Below are 19,299 nucleotides of genomic sequence, written 5' to 3' on the forward strand. Positions count from 1 at the left end.
ATTTCCTCGGGGGGGTTTGTTTCTGGGGGGGGTTATTTCTGGGGGGGGTTGTTGAGGGGGGGCTTGTTCTGGGGGGGGCTTGTTGAGGGGGGGGCTGTTGAGGGGGGGGCTTGTTGAGGGGGGGGGGTTGTTTCTAGGGGGGGTTGTTTCTGGGGGGGGGGTTGTTTCTGGGGGGGGGGTTGTTTCTGGGGGGGGGGGTTGTTTCTGGGGGGGGGGGGGTTGTTTCTGGGGGTGGCTTGTTGAGGGGGCAGGGGGGGCAGCGGGGAGGCCGCTCTGGCCGGGATGTTGCTACTGTCCCGGGTCGGGTGGGTGTAGAGCCGCTGCAGCAGGGCGGCCTTGGTTGACTTTGCCCATGTGGTTGCGGGGGATGTGCTCGACAAGGATGAGCTCGGAGGGGAGCGCTGTACGCCGCCACACGATCCCTGCAACACAGGAACAGTCAGCGAGCCGCCCGTGGACACGCACAGACCCAGAGCCGCGTTACCCCCCTCACCCACACAGGTACACCCCCCCCACCCACCCACGCGGGTACTCCCCCCCCATCCACACTGCCACCCCCCCCCACACCTGCGCCCCCCCACACACCTGCACCCCCCCACACACCTGCACCCCCCCCCACACCTGCACCCCCCCATCCCATCCCCACTCCCAACCCCTCCACCCCCCGCCCCTCACTAACCACACCCCACCCACCCACACCCCGCCCCCCCACAGCCCCCCCCACACCCCCGCACCGCCAGTCTCCCCGCACCTTCCCCCCCCCCCCCCGGTCAGCAGGTGAAGCCTGATCCCCGGCCGCCATCCCTGGCCTTACCGAGCCCAGAGTCTCAGCTGTGCCGTGGTGAGGGAGCTGCCGGCATGGAGTTGCACCACCGCCACCACCTTCTGTCCCCACGTCAGGTCCGCTGCTCCAATCACCACCACGTCTGCAGAGCACAATCAGTCAGAGCGCCCACTGGGCACAAGGTCACTCAGCACAGAGACAGGCCCTTCGGCCCACTCTGTCGCTGCTGGCCCTCAGCAGCCCACCCGTGCTGAACTGTTCCCCACGTCCATGCCCAGGCGTGGCTGGCACTGAGCCCACAGTGATGCCCAGGTGTCAGTGTGTGGCAGCAGAGGGAGTTGCCGGGGATGGTCAGTGTGAGAGGGCACTGGCCTTTCACACCCATGTCTAGGGACTTGGCCTCATGATTATGGGGCTCAGCACGAGGGCCGGGTCAATGCTTAAGGCTTCAAAGTTGGGGCTTTATTTCATTTATAGGCGACCCCTGCGTTAAAAGTGAGAGGAAAAAAATTGAAAGGAACGTGAGGGGCAACTGTTTCCACACAGAGGAGGGTGGGTGCATGCAACGAGCTGCCAGGGAGCTAGCTTCTCGGCCTTTTGGCTAAGATCAAGTGTAGTATCTGTTCTGGCACAATCTAATGTTCTTATAAGAACAGTACAAGAGCAGTATCTGCATTGGATCATCGACGAGGAGCGGAGGTCAGGAGCACGAGGCTGGTTTAGGGGTGGATCCATGCTGGTTGGGTAACCAACCTAACACCCTTATCCAGGTGGGATGGCAGCAGCAAGTGGAGCTGGAGGGCAGGGTATCCGGAATACCCTGCGAGTATCGGTGAAGGACCTCAAGGAGGGGAACCCTTTCTCAAGGGACCTCTTCATCAAGAAGGTGCTGCTGGAGGCCTGTGGATTCAAGGCCGGGGACATCTTCTGCCTCCAGGACTTCCCAGGTAACGGATATTTCGCCGTTACCTTCCAGAACCCGGCGGGATGGCAGAAGTTGCTGCAGGACTTCCGTGAGAAGGGGGATGAACCCCCTGCTGGCGCTCCTGAAGGTGCAGCCACTCTTCACCCTCCCCACCCAGAGGGAACGGATGATCACGGTGCACATGTTTAACCCACATGTGCCCATCGTGGATGTCCTCACCTTCCTTGCGCGCTACGTCGAAGGGGCCGGGAACTGCGTGGACATAAAGGACTTGTTCGGGATCTGGACGAGCAAGAGGCAAGTGAAGGTGAAGCTGAGGGTGGACGGGAAGGGATTCATCATCCACCCTCCCTCGGTGTTCGCCATCGGAGGGAACCGGGGTTACATGACGTACGCGGGGCAGCCCAGGATGTGCAGGAAATGCAACAAACCTGGGCACGTGGCGCAGAATGCAGGACAGTCGTCTGCAGAAACTGCAAAACTAGAAGGCCACGAGACAAGGGATTGTAAAGAGAGTAAGAGCTGCAACCTGTGTGGGGAGGGAGGCCACCTTTACAGGGCCTGCCTAAAAGAGCAAGCACGTACGCACAGGCGATAAGAGGGGCCGCTGCCAGCACCCCCAGTGTGGACGGACGCCTCCTACCACGGCAAAAGCCCAAATAGGAAATGAGAGCAGGGGCGATGACAGCTGCGACCACCAGGAGCCCCCAACCGCAGGACAGAGCCCCCCAGGCCCCTCCCCACGAGGGTGAGTCGATGGAAGAGGGGGAACAGGAAGAGGAGAATGGCAGTTGGTAAAATCGAGGAAAACATTGAAGGCTGTGCGCACGGAGAAAAAGGCGGAGGGGGCAAGCAAGCCCCAAAAAAGAGTCCTCTCCCAGGACGAGGCCAGCAACCTCTCCGCATCGGAGGATGAGGCGACCGGGAGGGAGCCGACAACGGAAGCAGAGGCAGAGGAAGAAAACGGGGGAGGAGGAAGGTAAGAGAAAGAACGTGTCTGTTGCCCCCCAGCCCCAGGAGACTGGGAGCAATGCCAAGGGCCCCAGCCCCAGGAGAATGGGAGCAGTGCAGCGGCCAATGGGCCCCAGCCCCAGGAGACTGGGAGCAGTGCAGCGGCCAATGGGCCCCAGCCCCAGGAGAATGGGAGCAGTGCAGCGGCCAATGGGCCCCAGCCCAGGAGACTGGGAGCAGTGCAGCGGCCAATGGGCCCCAGCCCCAGGAGACTGGGAGCAGTGCAGCGGCCAATGGGCCCCAGCCCAGGCGACTGGGAGCAGTGCAGCGGCCAATGGGCCCCAGCCCCAGGAGACTGGGAGCAGTGCAGCGGCCAATGGCCCCCAGCCCCAGGAGACTGGGCAGTGCAGCGGCAATGGGCCCCAGCCCCAGGAGACTGGGAGCAGTGCCAATGGGCCCCAGCCCCAGAGACTGGGAGCAGTGCCAATGGACCCCAGCCCCAGGAGACTGGGAACAGTGCCAATGGGCCCCCAGCCCCAGAGACTGGAGCAGTGCCAATGGGCCCCCAGCCCCAGGAGACTGGGAGCAGTTGCCAATGGGCCCCAGCCCCAGGAGACTGGGAGCAGTGCAGCGCCAATGGGCCCCAGCCCCAGGAGACTGGGAGCAGTGCAGCGGCCAATGGGCCCCAGCCCCAGGAGACTGGGAGCAGTGCCAATGGGCCCCAGCCCCAGGAGACTGGGAGCAGTGCAGCGGCCATTGGGCCCCAGCCCCAGGAGACTGGGAGCAGTGCAGCGGCCATTGGGCCCCAGCCCCAGGAGACTGGGAGCAGTGCCAATGGGCCCCAGCCCCAGGAGACTGGGAGCAGTGCAGCAGCCAATGGGCCCCAGCCCCAGGAGACTGGGAGCAGTGCAGCGGCCAATGGGCCCCAGCCCCAGGAGACTGGGAGCAGTGCAGCGGCCAATGGGCCCCAGCCCCAGGAGACTGGGAGCAGTGCAGCGGCCAATGGGCCCCAGCCCCAGGAGACTGGGAGCAGTGCAGCGGCCAATGGGCCCCAGCCCCAGGAGACCGTGAGCGGCACAAACGGCCAATGGGCCCCTGCTCCGGGAGACCGTGAGCGGCACAACGGCCAATGGGCCCCTGCTCCGGGAGACTGTGAGCGGCACAACGGCCAATGGGCCCCTGCTCCGGGAGACCGGGAGTGGCACAATGGCCAATGGGCCCCAGCTCCGGGAGACCGGGAGCAGTGCAGTGGCCAATGGGCCCCAGCTCCGGGAGACCGGGAGCAGTGCAGTGGCCAATGGGCCCCAGCTCCGGGAGGACCGGGAGCAGTGCAGTGGCCAATGGGCCCCAGCTCCGGGAGACCGGGAGCAGTGCAGTGGCCAATGGGCCCCAGCTCCAGGAAACTGGGAGCAGCGCAGTGGCCTCGCCAGAAAATACACCCTGTGCTGAGGAAGCCACCAACCTGTACCACTACCTGTGCGACAGAAATGTGCAGGAACTCAGCCAGATGATTGGCATGCGGGAGGATCGCCTGGGACACTAAAGGACAATGGAGCTGAAACTGGCATCCCTAAACGTGCGCAGTGTGAAGAGCACTGCGCGATGTGTAACCGCCTTGCAGTACCTGGCCAAGGTAAAGGCGGATGTAACCTTTTTACAGGAGTGCGGGCTGCCACACCTTCGCTGCTATCGGAGGTGGTCGCGATGGTGGCCCCACGGACTGTCGGTATGGTCGGGGGGGAAATGATTGTCGTGCGTCCGGTCTGGGGATCTTGCTGCGGGGAGGGGGCTTCACCATCACTGAGGTAAGGGAGGTGGTGGGGGGGCGTCTCTTGGTGGTGGATGTAATGTACCGTGGTTTCTCCGCTCCGGCTGATTAATGTGTATGCCTCACCCAGGCGGAGCGAGCGGGTGGCCGTCCTCCAGTACATGGATGTCGCCGTCTTCTGCTCGGATCCAGGGTCGGTCCGCAGACTGATCAACGTCTGCGACCAGTTTGAGTTGGCCACGGGGGCCAGGGGTAAACCGCAGGAAGAGCGAGGCCATGCTCTTTGGCAACTGGCCCGACCGATCTTCCATCCCCTTCACCATCAAGCCTGACTTCCTGAAGGTGCTGGGGATCTGGTTCCCAGAACAGACAGCCAGCTTGTCTGGCAAAATGCCTCATCGCCAGAACTCACCAACAAGCACCAAGACATGGCTTGGCTGGCGGTGAGGGGAGCCCTCCCAGTCAGATCTTTCCTGCACCGCCGGAACCTCACTACCAGCGCACGCTGCCCTCGGCTGCTATGGAGAGGAGACGGTGGCCCACCTCTTCAAAGAGTGTGGATTTGCCAGGAGAGTCTGGAGAGGTCTGCAGGGGTCCCTGTCACGATTCATTCCGAGCAGCTCCGTCACAGAGGACTCTGTGCTCTACGGACTGTTCCCAGGGACGCATTCCGAGACTGACATCGAGTACTGCTGGAAGGTCATCAACTCGGTGAAAGACGCTCTTTGGTCTGCCCGATCCTTGTTGACCTCCCAGCAGAGCGAGCTGTCCGTCAAGGAATGTTGCCGACTGGCCCACTGCAGACTGCAGGAGTACGTGCTGAGGGATGCACTGAAGCTCGGTGCAGCCAACGCCAAGGCCCTGTGGGGGAGGGACCACAGTCTAGGGTCCTTCCGCTGCTGGACATGGGGTGGGGGGGGGGGCAGGGTGTTGTGGAGAGAGACGCCCCTCCAAATAAGGGATACTGGGTAAATGTAATGTAATGTAAGTAAATGTCTAAGTAAATGCCTGTATTGAATGTGTAACCTCCGGAAATGTCGGATGGGTTTGTTTAAAAAAGATGTTTTGTAAATGATATTTATTACTAGAATAAAGTATTTTTTGATATAAAAAAAAAAAAAAAAAAGCTAGCTGCAATAGTTAACATTTAAACGACATTTGAACAGGTACATGGATAGGAAAGGTTTAGGGGGATGTGGGCCATATGTGGGCAAGTATGGCTTGGGTTGATGGGGCACCTTGGTGGGCATGGATGAGTTGGGCCGCTGCTGTGCCAGTCCAACCAAGCAACGCGCGTGGGTCTGTGCAGGGAACACTGACCTGCAATGTCGGGATGGCCCAGGAGATGGCGCTCGATGTCCAGGGCACTGATCTTGTATCCCCCGGACTTGATGATGTCCACAGGAGGTGCGGCCCAGGATCCAGTAAACCCCATCCCGGTAGCACGCCGTGTCCCCTGCACAAGCCAGACACACGCCATCAGCAGCGCCCCGGCCGCCCGCCTGCCCGCCCGCCCGCCACACTCCCCAAACATCCACGCAGCCCTCCCTTCACAGCGCAGGCTAACAGCAGAGACACCACACTGCAGTGTAGCAAGAAAACTGCAGATGCTGGTCTAAATCGAAGGAGACACAAAGTGCTGGAGTAAGTCAGCGGGTCAGGCGGCATCTCTGGAGAAGGACTGGGTGACGTTTCAGGTCGAGACCAAGAGTCTCGAGACCAAGGTGCTGTCGATGTGGAGTTTGCACGTTCACCCTGTGACAATGTGGCTTTCCTCCGGATGCTTCAGATTCTTCCCACATCCCAGAGGTGCAGCTTTGTAGGTTAATTGGCCCTCTCTAAATTGTCCCTAATATGCAAGAAGTGGCTGCGAAACTGGGATAACGTAGAACTGGTGTGATTGGTGGTCATAGATACAAAGACCACAGTGCAGGAGGAGGCCATTCAGCCCTTCGAGCCAGCACCGCCATTCAATGTGATCATGGGCTGATCATCCACAATCAGTACCCCCGTTCCTGCCTTCTCCCCATATGCCTTGATTTCACTAATCCTAAGAGCACTATCTAACTCTCTTTTGAATCGGCCTCCACTGCCTTTCGTGGCAGAGAATTCCACAATTTCACAACTCTCTCTGCAAAACGTTTTCCCTCATCTCATTTTTAAATGGCCTCCCCTTATTCTTAAACTTCCTTGCCTGGACATTGGTGTCTTTGATCAGGTCCTCAGAGGAAGGCTGGCTCACACTGACCAGATGCCATTGGAAAGCCACTGGAAGCACAGCACTGATACTCTCCTCCACACAACTTGAACACATTCCCAGCGGCTTTGTGGTCAGTCATGCATCCAGCTGCATCACCTCCATCACACATTGTCCAGAACCAGGGGCCACAGTTTGAGAATACGAGGTAGGCCATTTACAACGGAGATGAGGAAAAACGTTTTCACTCAGAGAGATGTGAATCTGTTGAATTCTCTGCCTCAGAAGGCAGTGGAGGCCGATTCTCTGGATGCTTTCAAGAGAGAGTTGGTTTGAGCTCTTAATGATTAGCGGAGTCAAGGGATAGAGGGAGAAGGCAGGAACGGGGTACTGTTTGTGGGTGATCAGCCATGATCACAGTGAATGGTGGTGCTGGCTCGAAGGGCCGAATGGCCTACTCCTACACCTATTATTTATCAACAGGCGGTCAGAGCTGGGGTGAGGAGGCACGGAGCAAGTGGGAGAGGCTGCGGCCCGGCTAGCACACACCGCCATCCCAGAGCAACCCAGTATAGAGCAGTCCTCAACCCTGCACCGGCCCCTGTGGCAGCACAGTCTCGGGTGTATGAGGACTGTAGGAGGGGGCAGAGAGTGGGTCTTTGTGGCACTGGCCCCTGCGGCAGCACAGTCGCGGGTATACAAGGAGTGTAGCAGGGGGCAGAGAGTGTGTCTTTGTGGCACCGGCCCCTGTGGCAGCACAGTCGCGGGTATACGAGGAGTGTAGCAGGGGGCAGAGAGAGGGTCTTTGTGGCACCGGCCCCTGTGGCAGCACAGTCGCGGGTATACGAGGAGTGTAGCAGGGGGCAGAGAGTGGGTCCTCGCGGCACCAGCACAGAGAATTATCACGGAGGATGCATAATTAATTCCAATTATCGTGGAGTCCCCTATCCCTCACTGAATGTGGTCTGTGGGTCAGGAAGTCTACGGTCCAGTTGCAAAGGGGAGTGCTGTGACTCCACGTTTCACGAGTTTGGACAGTTTGGAGATGAGCTTGGTTGTGATAATGGTGTTGAAGCAAAAATATACTTGCTGAACAGAAGACTACACTGGCAACGCCCCGCACCACGGCACGCCACAGGGCATCACCCCCCCTCCCCCCACACCGGCGTCACCCCCCCCACACCAGCATCACCCCCCCACACACCGGCGTCACCCCCCACACCCGGCGTCACCCCCCCCACACGGCGTCACCCCCCCCACACCGGCGTCACCCCCCCACACCGGCGTCACCCCCCCACACCGGCGTCACCCCCCCCACACCGGCGTCACCCCCCCACACCGGCGTCACCCCCCCACACCTGCTTCACCCCCCCACACCTGCTTCACCCCCCCACACCAGCATCACCCCCCCACACCTGCATCACCCCCCCACACCGGCGTCACCCCCCCACACCGGCGTCACCCCCCCCACACCGGCGTCACCCCCCCACACCGGCGTCACCCCCCCACACCGGCGTCACCCCACCCCCCACACCGGCGTCACCCCCCCCCACACCGGCGTCACCCCCCCCCCCCCCACACCGGCGTCACCCCCCCCCCCACACCGGCATCACCCCCCCCCCACACCGGCGTCACCCCCCCCCACACCAGCGTCACCCCCCTCTCCCCCACACCGGCGTCACCCCCCCTCTCCCCCACACCGGCGTCACCCCCCCACACCGGCGTCACCCCCCCCCACACCGGCGTCACCCCCCCACACCGGCGTCACCCCCCCCCACACCGGCGTCACCCCCCCCACACCGGCGTCACCCCCCCCCACACCGGCGTCACCCCCCCACACCGGCGTCACCCCCCCCACACCGGCGTCACCCCCCCACACCGGCGTCACCCCCCCACACCGGCGTCACCCCCCCACACCGGCGTCACCCCCCCACACCGGCGTCACCCCCCCCACACCGGCGTCACCCCCCCCACACCGGCGTCACCCCCCCCACACCGGCGTCACCCCCCCACACCGGCGTCACCCCCCCACACCGGCGTCACCCCCCCCACACCGCGTCACCCCCCCACACCGGCGTCACCCCCCCCACCGGCGTCACCCCCCCACACCGGCGTCACCCCCCCACACCGGCGTCACACCCCACACCAGCGTCACCCCCCCCACACCAGCGTCACCCCCCCCACACTAGCATCACCCCCCCACACCAGCATCACCCCCCCCACACCAGCATCACCCCCCCCCCACACCGGCGTCACCCCCCCCAACACACCAGCGTCACCCCCACACCAGCGTCACCCCCCCCCACACCGGCGTCACCCCCCCCCACACCGGCGTCACCCCCCCCCACATACCAGCGTCACCCCCCCCCACATACCAGCGTCACCACCCCCCCCACACCAGCATCATCCCCCCCACGCCGGTGTCACCCCCCCCACCAGCGTCACCCCCCCCCACACACCGGCATCACTGCCCCCCCCCCCCACTCTACACCCATGGCGCCCACACCCCCAGCAACTATCCTGGTCCCACACGTGGCACCCCACACGTGGCACCCTAGATGTGACACCCCACACGTGGTACCACCCCACACGTAGCACCACCCCACACGTGGTACCACCCCACACGTGGCACCCCACACGTGGCGCCCTAGATGTGACACCCCACACGTGGTACCACCCCACACGTGGCACCACCCCCACACGTGGCACCACCCCACACGTGGTACCCACCCCACACGTGGCACCACCCCACACGTGGTACCACCCCACACGTGGCACCCTAGATGTGAAACTATTCAAATTAATATCATTATTGGAGCAGTAAAATGTGAACAAAGTGTCGTGATGCCATAAAATCCACAGATGCTGTAATCTGAAATGGAAACCAAGGCGGCTGGAAATACTCGGCAGGTCAGGCAGCATCGAGGTGTAGATATACAGAACAAGTGCTGCAGGTGGAAGAACAGAGGGCCTCTGACCCAACACATTGACGTCTCTCTTCCCCCAGATGTGGGCTGCTCTGCTGAGTATTTCTGTTTTTACATCGGTCTTGGTTAAGGTGCTTTAGTCCTTGAGTCAGAGGGAGGTGAATCTGTGGGATCCATTATCACAGAAGGCTGTCGAGGCCAAATCAGTGGATATATTTAAGGCAGATAGATTTTTGATTAGTACGGGTGTCAGAGGTTATGAGGAGAAGGCAGGAGAATGGGGTTAGGAGGGAGAGATAGATCAGCCATGATTGAATGGCGGAGTAGACTTGATGGGCCAAATAGCCTAATTCTGCACCTATCCCTTATGACCCAAACATGTACCTTTTCTTTGTCATTCCAGATGCCAAAAGAATGCCGTGCACAATTCCAAGAGGCTGAGTTTGCATTTCACCCTGTGTCAGCTGGTCTATGATCAGTGCGAGGGAATATTAACTTCAATTGCAATTCAATTCTCAGGAGTGAACGACGGGTTTATAATAAATGCCTCGACCACTCTGGCAGCCCCGGCCTGGAGCTGAACGTGCACGGGGTCTCAGCCCGGAGCCGAACGTGCACGGGGTCTCAGCCCGGAGCCGAACGTGCACGGGGTCTCAGCCCGGAGCCGAACGTGCACGGGGTCTCAGCCTGGAGCTGAATGTGCACGGGGTCTCAGCCCGGAGCTGAACGTGCACGTGGTCTCAGCCCGGAGCTGAATGTGCACGGGGTCTCAGCCCGGACGGAGCTGAACGTGCACGGGGTCTTAGCCCGGAGCTGAATGTGCACGGGGTCTCAGCCCGGAGCTGAATGTGCACGGGGTCTCAGCCCGGAGCTGAATGTGCACGGGGTCTCAGCCCGGACGGAGCTGAACGTGCACGGGGTCTCAGCCCGGAGCTGAATGTGCACGGGGTCTCAGCCCGGAGCTGCCGCCTCATGGACTCCAGCTTATTGAGCTGACCTTCCGCTCCATGAGGGAACTGCCCATCTGTGTTTAACTACACTGCTCATTACTGACTTCCCTCTCTAATGGTCTGTGACAGAGGCCTGTCTGTCGTCTCTGTGCTCTTCCCCCGGGATGTAATTAAACACAACCCCTGCCTGCACAATCCTGAAAGTGGCTTGTTTCCTCAAGCCCTGAGCGGTTCTCAGTAATCTGGCAATGCTGCAGACATTTAAACCGGAACAAAACCATCCCTGTCACAAGCTGCCAATGCCAGATCAGATCACCACAGCTCCCCACGTGCCGTCAGCTGTAACCGGCCCATGCTGTCGTGGTGTTTGAGGGGGGATGCCCTGTACATGCAGTCACTGCGACTGTTTGCCAGTCTGTTTCCGCACAACTGGCCCTGACTTTCGGTGAATTGAGCAGAAAAACTATTTGTTTCAACATAAACAGAGAATCTCTATTCATGAGCAAGATGCCGGCTTATCAGAATGCACAGAACAGTCCAGTCAACGTCAGTGTGGAACCAAGTCACTGCCTTCAGTAAACGACTGGACGCCAGGAGCAGCAATGAGCATTCCCCCAACATCAATAAAGCACCCGTCAAGTGCAGACAAATGGCCAACGCTCTCCACCATTCACAGAACGTGGGAAAGGGCAGCCTTTACGGCCCATGCCTGCTGGCTTTGTGGAGTAGCAGTAAGTCAGTCTGTGGGACAAACGTGCTCCCATGGAGCGGGTGGGGGGAGGGGGGTAGGAGGGAGGGGGGGAGAGGGGGGGATTCCCATCCAGTGACACGGAAGGCTGACTCATCACTGTGAGTGTGCGGTTCGGATGGGAACCTGCAGATGGTGGTACTACCCCTGTCCTCCTTACTGGTGCAGGTTGCAATCTTTTTACAGCCATATAAAACAAGCCACAACCCGGTTAGAAACATCACAAATAGGTGCAGGAGGAGGCCATTTTGGCCCTTTGAGCCAGTTCCGCCATTCATTGTGATCATGGCTGATCATCCACAATCACTAACCTGTGCCTGCCTTCTCCCCATATCCCTTGATTCGCTAGCCCCTAGAGCTCTATCTAACTCTCTTTTAAATTCATCCTGTGAATTGGCCTCCACTGCCCTCTGTGGCAGAGAATTCCATAAATTCACAACTCTCTGGGTGAAAAGGTTTCTTCTCACCTCAGATTTTAAATGGCCTCCCCTTTATTCTAAGACTGTGTCCCCTGGTTCTGGACTTCCCCAATGTTGGGAACATTTTTCCTGCATCTAGCTTGTCCAGTCCTTTTATAATTTTATACGTCTCTATAAGATCCCCTCTCATTCTTCTAAACTCCAGTGAATACAAGCCTAGTCTTTCCAATCTTTCCTCATATGACAGTCCCGCCATCCTGGGGATTAACCTCGTGAACCTACGCTGCACTGCCTCAACAGCAAGGACGTCCTTCCTCAAATTAGGAGATCAAAACTGCACACAATACTCCAGATGTGGTCTTACCAGGGCCCTGTACAACTGCAGAAGGACCTCTTTACTCCTATACTCAAATCATATAACAGCCATGTTTCAGCCTCAACCCAGACTGACGTACCCAAGACAGAGAGAGCCGCCCCCTGTGCCGTGGCCCTGACCACCCAAATCCCAGTGATCCCACATTAAACGTCTCCAATGGCCCGCACTCTGAAACACTGCGACGTTCACCAGTGAATCAATGTGACACATGGCACAGAGTAACACGCTGAGATACCCCTCTCCCTGCACTGCTATGTTCTCCCATCTGCTGACCTTCAATTCCTGTCTCATTTTCTTATAGCAATTCTGAAGCCCAACATCAGTCTCTCATGGAATGACAGTCATAGTGTTGGCCAGTTCAGAATCAGGCCCTTCGGCCCACCATGTCCATGCTAGTTTTCATGCCCATCTGCACCCATTTACCCACACTATGTCGTGCCCTCTATGCCAGGCCTATTGAAGTACCTGTCTAAATGTTTCTTCAACATGTGATTCCATCTGAATCCATCACCTCCACAGGGAGCACGTTCCAGATACCAACCACTCTCAGGTAAAGTAACACTTCCTCTGTCAAGCTCCTCATGTTTGCGGATGACACAACCCTGATTGGACTGATCCAGGATGGGGAGGAATCTGCCTTCAGATGGGTAGTGACACAGCTGGCGTCCTGGTGCCATCGCAACAACCTGGAGCTCAAAGCTCTCAAGACAGTGGAACTAATTGTAGACTTTCGATGAGCTCCCCCTCCCCTCCCCCCACTCACCATCAACAACACCATAGTCACATCTGTGGAGTCATTTAAGTTCCTTGGAACCATCATCTCCAGGGACCTTAAATGGGGGGCCACCATTGACTCCACAGTCAAAGAGGCCCAACAGAGGATGTACTTCCTGCGGCAACTGAGGAAACACAATCTGCCACAGGCAATGATGGTCCAATTCTATACTGCTATCATTGAGTCCGTCCTCACCTTCTCCATCATGGTCTGGTTTGGCTCAGCCACCAAGCACCACATCCGGAGGCTGCAACGGATCGTTCGATCAGCTGAGAAGGTTGTTGGCTGCCACCTTCCCCCCATTGATGAACTGTACACTGTAAGGGCCAAGAAGTGAGCGGGCAAGATCATCTCTGACCCCTCTCACCCTGGCCACAAACTCTTTGAAGCACTTCCCTCTGGAAGGTTACTCCGGACTGTCAAAGCAGCCACAGCCAGACATAAAAACAGCTTTTTTCCACGAGTGATAGTTCTACTCAATAACCAAAGTCTGTAGTATCTTTTTTACTCTGGTTTATTTTCATCCACATGTTTAGACCGCAATGTTATATCCTTACTGTTTTTTGATGTGTTTATGCTTTGTTCTTAACTGTATGTTTGTGTTGTCATTTGTGAGCGGAGCACCAAGGCACATTCCTTGTATATGCACATACTTGGCCAATAAATTTATTCATTCATTCATTCCCTCAGATCTAATTTAAAGCTCCTTTCTCTCAAACATATTCCAACTTGTTTTTGATTCCTTTACCATGGGAAAAAGGTTGTGTCTCTCCACCCCTCATAACTATACACGCGTCTATCAGTTCACCCCTCAGCTCTGCCCTCCAGATGCACTGACCAGTCTGTGCATTGTCACAGGCTCTGAATACACATGGAATCATTTGTAAGCATTGAATCAGAAAGAATGACACAATACCTGTCTTGAACCAGCCATCTGATGTAAACGATTCCCCGGTTTCCTTTGGCTTGTTCCAATATTCCTGGAAGATGGATGGTCCTCTGACCTGCAGCTCTCCATCCTTACCCTCCAATCCCGGCCTCACCTGACAACAAAACACTGCAATGGTTCAGCACGGAGTGGCAGAGGGGTGGAGGTAGCAACAGTCACACTGTATGCACCATGTGGAATTTAAGCCCACTCCTACAAAGACCTCATCCACTCAGCTGTAAACCCATGCACCAGATTAATCCCGGGGGGGGGGAGAGGGAGGAAGGGGGGGAGTAATGGACAGAGAACCTTTTAGGTCTGGATCTTTCTTAAAACTGCTGGACTGGGGGGAGAGGAGAGAGAGGTGGAAGAGATGTAGGGTAAGTGATGGGTGGTGGTCTAGGTGTGGAGATATGGCCAACCTCTCTTTTCCAGCTCGCCCCTACTCCATCAGTGTGTGTGAGACCCCGCACACCTCCTCTACACTGTGGCTCTCTCACCCTCTGGCCTTTGACATTTATATGCTGGGTTAAAGGTTCTGACTGTCTACACCATCTAGGTCTCTCATAATTCTATATACTTGTCAGATCTTCCTGCAACCTCTGGTGTTCCGGAGAAAATGATGCATCTGTTCTACGGCTGATACCCACTAATCCAGGAGCATTCTGTTCTTATATTCTCAAACACTCATCCGTGAGACGTCCGTGTTTTGGACAAACAGATCTCCTTCCCCAGAGGACCTTTCCTGTCGGCGCTACGCTGTAATCACAGCATTCGCCCCTTTCACACCTGTGTCACACTCGTTCTGCTCGGTACTGATGTTGAACAAAGCTGAAGCCACTTGAGGTGGAGCCGTTGGTTTGAAGCGCTGCTTTTGCAGATGTCACAAGCACATGAGCGTGGGCTGGCTAAATGCTGATGGATGATCTTGTGCTGCCGGCAGCTGCAGTCTTCAACTCCTGCTGCATTGGCTGCACCTCCTCCAGCACATACAGATGGTGCCGGATCACAGCCCATAAGCCACAACGGCTGGCTCTGCACCTCCCTGACAGCAACACATCAACAACTTCCCACTCAGCTTGCAAACCGATGCATAACAAGAGGAGTTGAGTATAGGAGCAAAGAGGTCCTTCTACAGTTGTACCGGGCCCTGGTGAGACCGCACCTGGAGTACTGTGTGCAGTTTTGGTCTCCAAATTTGAGGAAGGATATTCTTGCTATGGAGGGCGTGCAGCGTAGGTTCACTAGGTTAATTCCCGGAATGGCGGGACTGTCGTATGTTGAAAGGCTGGAGCGATTGGGCTTGTATACACTGGAATTTAGAAGGATGAGGGGGGATCTTATTGAAACATATAAGATAATTAGGGGATTGGACACATTAGAGGCAGGAAACATGTTCCCAATGTTGGGGGAGTCCAGAACAAGGGGCCACAGTTTAAGAATAAGGGGTAGGCCATTTAGAACGGAGATGAGGAAGAACTTTTTCAGTCAGAGAGTGGTGAAGGTGTGGAATTCTCTGCCTCAGAAGGCAGTGGAGGCCAGTTCGTTGGATGCTTTCAAGAGAGAGCTGGATAGAGCTCTTAAGGATAGCGGAGTGAGGGGGTATGGGGTACTGATTGAGAGTGATCAGCCATGATCGCATTGAATGGCGGTGCTGGCTCAAAGGGCTGAATGGCCTACTCCTGCACCTATTGTCTATTGTCTATTGTCAATAACTGATCAACCTTTAAAACAGCCTCTGCTCCCTCCTGCAGACAGACAACATGCTCCTGTCCACAGATTACAGACCCACACACTGCCCCGTCATACACCCCCCTCCACACACTCCCTCCACACACCCCCTCTCCACACCTCCCTCTCCACACCCCCCCCTCCACAACCCCCCCTCCACACCCCCCCTTCCACACCCCCCCTCCCCTCCACACCCCCCCCCTCCACACACCCCTCTCCACACACCCCCCCCCTCCTCACCCCCCCTCCACACACCCCCCCTCCACACACCCCCTCCACACACCCCCCCTCCACACACCCCCCCCCTCCACACACCCCCCCCTCCACACACCCCCCCCTCCACACCCCCCCCTCCACACACACCCCCCTCCACACACACCCCCCTCCACACACCCCCCCCTCCACACCCCCCCCCCTCCACACACCCCCCCCTCCACACACCCCCCCCTCCACACACCCCCCCTCCACACACCCCCCCCATCCACAGACCCACACACCCCCACTCCAGACCACACACCCCTTCTCCACACCCCCACTGCACAGACCATACACCCCCTCTCCACACACCCACACCCCCTCCACACATTGCCCCTCCGTACACACCCCCTCTACAAACCCACCCCCCCTCTCAGACCCACACACAGCACCTTGGCACACAAGTGCTCTCTGCAGTACACGTACACTGCCCCTGTGTCCAGACCTGCACTCTCCAAGGCCTCATTCACAGCCAGATTTATATATTCATTAGCAAAACACAAATGCTGGAGGAAGAATGGGTCAAGCAGCATCTGTGGAGGAAATTGGAATGACATTTCTGGGTTGTGACCCTTCTTCAGATCTGAAACATCATGTCCTTTCCCTCCACGGACCCTGCCTGACCTGCTGTTCCTCCGGCACTTTGTGTTTTGCTTCAGGTTGCAGTGTCTGCAGTTTCCGGAGCCTTCATACCTTTCTCACCTGGGTGCCTGCACTGCTGCCCTCCGCCATGACGGTGTCAGCGGAATGCTTCCTGCTGGAGGCTTCCATCGCAATTCGTACCTCCACTCCTGGAAGTGGGTTTCCCACAGCCCCTAGAGAAAAGTAAACCAACACTCAGTCATACCATACCAGTACTCACCTTTCACAAGGTCCCACACGGGAGGTTGGTCAGCAAAATTAGAGCACATGGTATTGGGGGTAGGGTGTTGACATGGATAGACAATTGGTTGCCAGACAGGAAGCAAAGAGTAGGAATAAACGGGTCATAGAAACATAGCAAATAGGTGCATGAGGAGGCCATTCGGCCCTTCGAGCCAGCACCGCCATTCATTGTGATCATGGCTGATCATCCACAATCAATACACCGTGCCTGCCTTCTCCCCATATCCCTTGATTCCACTAGCCCCTAGAGCGCTATCTAACTCCCTCTTAAATCCATCCAGTGATTTGGCTTCCACTGCCCTCCGTGGCAGAGAATTCCACAAATTCGCAACTCTCTGGGTGAAAACGTTTTTTCTCACCTCAGTTTTAAATGGCCTTGCCTTTATTCTAAGACTGTGGCCCCTGGTTCTGGACTCGCCCCACATTGGGAACATTTTTACTGCATCTAGCTTGTCCAGTCCTTTTCAGAATGGCAGGCAGTGGCGAGTGGAGTGCCGCAAGGCTCGGTGCTGGGGCCACAACTACTTACAACATATATAAATGATTTGGATGATGGAATTAGAAGTAACACTAGCAAGTTTGCAGATGACACAAAGCTGGGTGGCAGTGTGAACTGTGAAGAGGATGTTAGTGGGTTGCAGAGTGACTTGGACAGGTTGAGTGAGTGGGCAGATGCATTGCAGATGCAGTATAATGTAGATAAATGTGAGGTTATACACTTTGGCGGCAAAAATAAGGAGGCAGATTATTATCTCAATGGTGTCAGATTAGGTAAAGGGGAAGTGCAACGAGACCTTGATGTTCTTGTATATCAGTCACTGAAAGTAAGCGTGCAGGTACAGCAGGCAGTGAACAAAGCTAATGGCATATTGGCCTTCATAACAAGAGGGTTTGAGTACAGGAGCAAAGAAGTCCTTCTGCAGTTGTGTAGGGCCCTGGTGAGACCACATCTGGAGTATTGTGTTCAGTTTTGGTCTCCTTGCTATTGACGTCCTTGCTATTGAGGCAGTGCAGCGTAGGTTCACGAGGTTAATCCCTGGGATGGAGGGACTGTCATATGAGGAAAGATTGGAAAGACGGCTTATTTTCACTGGAGTTTAGAAGGATGAGAGGAGATCTTATAGAGACGTATAAAATCATAAAAGGACTAGACAAGCTAGATGCAGGAAAAATGTTCCCAACGTTGGGGAGTCCAGAAACAGGGGACACAGGTTACTTCATTGGATGAATTTAAGAGAGAGTTAGATAGAGCTCTAGCGGCTAGTGGGATCAAGGGATATGGGGAGAAGGCAGGCACAGGTTACTGATTGTGGATGATCAGCCATGATCACAATGAATGGATCATGGGCCAAGGGCCAAATGGCCTCCTCCTGCACCTATTTTCTATGTTTCTATTTAATCCTGTCTTGAGACACAATAAATCACAATCATCATTAAATAGCTGTCTTGAGATCTAGCCAGCAGAAACACCCCGGCAACAATTTATTTCCAGACATAAATAATCTTCCAGGGTGAAGGTAACACAGTGGTGATGTTATTGGCCTAGATGCCAGAGTTCTGGATCACTGATCAAAAGAGATGTGACTTCAAGCTCCCGCCCCAAAACGCTAGCTGTAGAATTTAAAGTATTAAAGAACTTGGGAAAGTATTAAAAAATCTAGCTGTAATAACCACAAAACTATAGAATTGCCACAAAAGGCCTTGTAGCTGACTGATGTCCTTCAGGAAGGAATCCTGTCCCCGTACCCGGTCTGTGTGTGTGGCTCACACCCACATCTTTGCTGTTTCTGATGGCCTCGCCATTCAGGGATCAACAGTAAATGTGGGTGAAACATGAAGGGCTGAAGAATATGGATGGGTGATGTTTGAGGCTCTTCCTTGGGCAGCTCTAACTCGTGGAGAATAGTGTACGAGACTGGTGTCGGCAGTGAATGGTGTGGTATAAATCTCCACCACCACCATCCAATGTCAGTGACCACCCTGCCCAGCCCGTCCAAATGATTTCTATCTCATCTGCACCACCCTGCACAATTAACATTATCCTCAGACTGCTTTATTCAGGGTAAAAGCTCCTAAATCTGAGCCCTACGATCACTGTCCTCACACTGCAGATGCCACATCACCAGTGCCATCAGAGGCTGCTGCTCCAGGGTGAAGACCGTGTGTGTGCGTGTTTCTGTGCTGAAGAACCTGGAGCTGATATAATGCGTCTCTGCAAACAATGGGGGGGATGTCCATTCTCTCCTCCTTTGGCTCAATGTCAATTCCCTCGCGTTTTTCTCTGAGGATGACTGCATGAAAGCTGCTGTTTATGTGCAGGTATCGCTGCTGATCTCCCCGCACAGGTGGGCCCTGAATAGTAGTCAGCACACCTGCCAACAGTGTAATGAGCTGTCACTACTTGCCCAGACGGCAACTCTGCTGCGGCTCGTGTCAGACAGAATTAATGGTGTCCTGGGTGAGAGCGCCGCCAAGACAAATACAGCAAAGCAGACAGCACCAGAGCTCCACTCTGCAACCCCTTACACACTAGAGCCATCTAACAGCACCAGAGCTCCACTCTGCAACCCCTTACACACTAGAGCCATCTAACAGCACCAGAGCTCCACTCTGCAGCCCGTTACACACTCACGCCATCTAACAGCACCAGAGCTCCACTCTGCAGCCCGTTACACACTCA

General features: G+C 56.4%; 1 protein-coding gene and 1 pseudogene across 1 annotated transcript in view; one reads left to right on the forward strand and one right to left on the reverse strand.

Annotated features, from left to right (window-relative positions):
- Nucleotides 1-268: 268 nt before the first annotated feature.
- The window catches only part of acsf3 (acyl-CoA synthetase family member 3), a 39,571-nt gene continuing 20,540 nt past the window's right edge, over nt 269-19,299 (reverse strand). The window contains 7 exon segments of the mRNA XM_078401801.1: nt 269-402; nt 404-422; nt 815-926; nt 5,749-5,830; nt 5,832-5,884; nt 13,737-13,863; nt 16,437-16,549. Of these exon segments, the coding sequence (XP_078257927.1) occupies nt 289-402; nt 404-422; nt 815-926; nt 5,749-5,830; nt 5,832-5,884; nt 13,737-13,863; nt 16,437-16,549 (620 nt within the window). The 3' untranslated portion in view covers nt 269-288.
- Nucleotides 1,366-1,456, forward strand: LOC144594977 (U2 spliceosomal RNA; annotated as a pseudogene).

The sequence above is a fragment of the Rhinoraja longicauda genome, chromosome 6 (genome assembly GCF_053455715.1).
Source record: "Rhinoraja longicauda isolate Sanriku21f chromosome 6, sRhiLon1.1, whole genome shotgun sequence".
NCBI classification, from domain to species: Eukaryota; Metazoa; Chordata; class Chondrichthyes; order Rajiformes; family Arhynchobatidae; genus Rhinoraja; species Rhinoraja longicauda.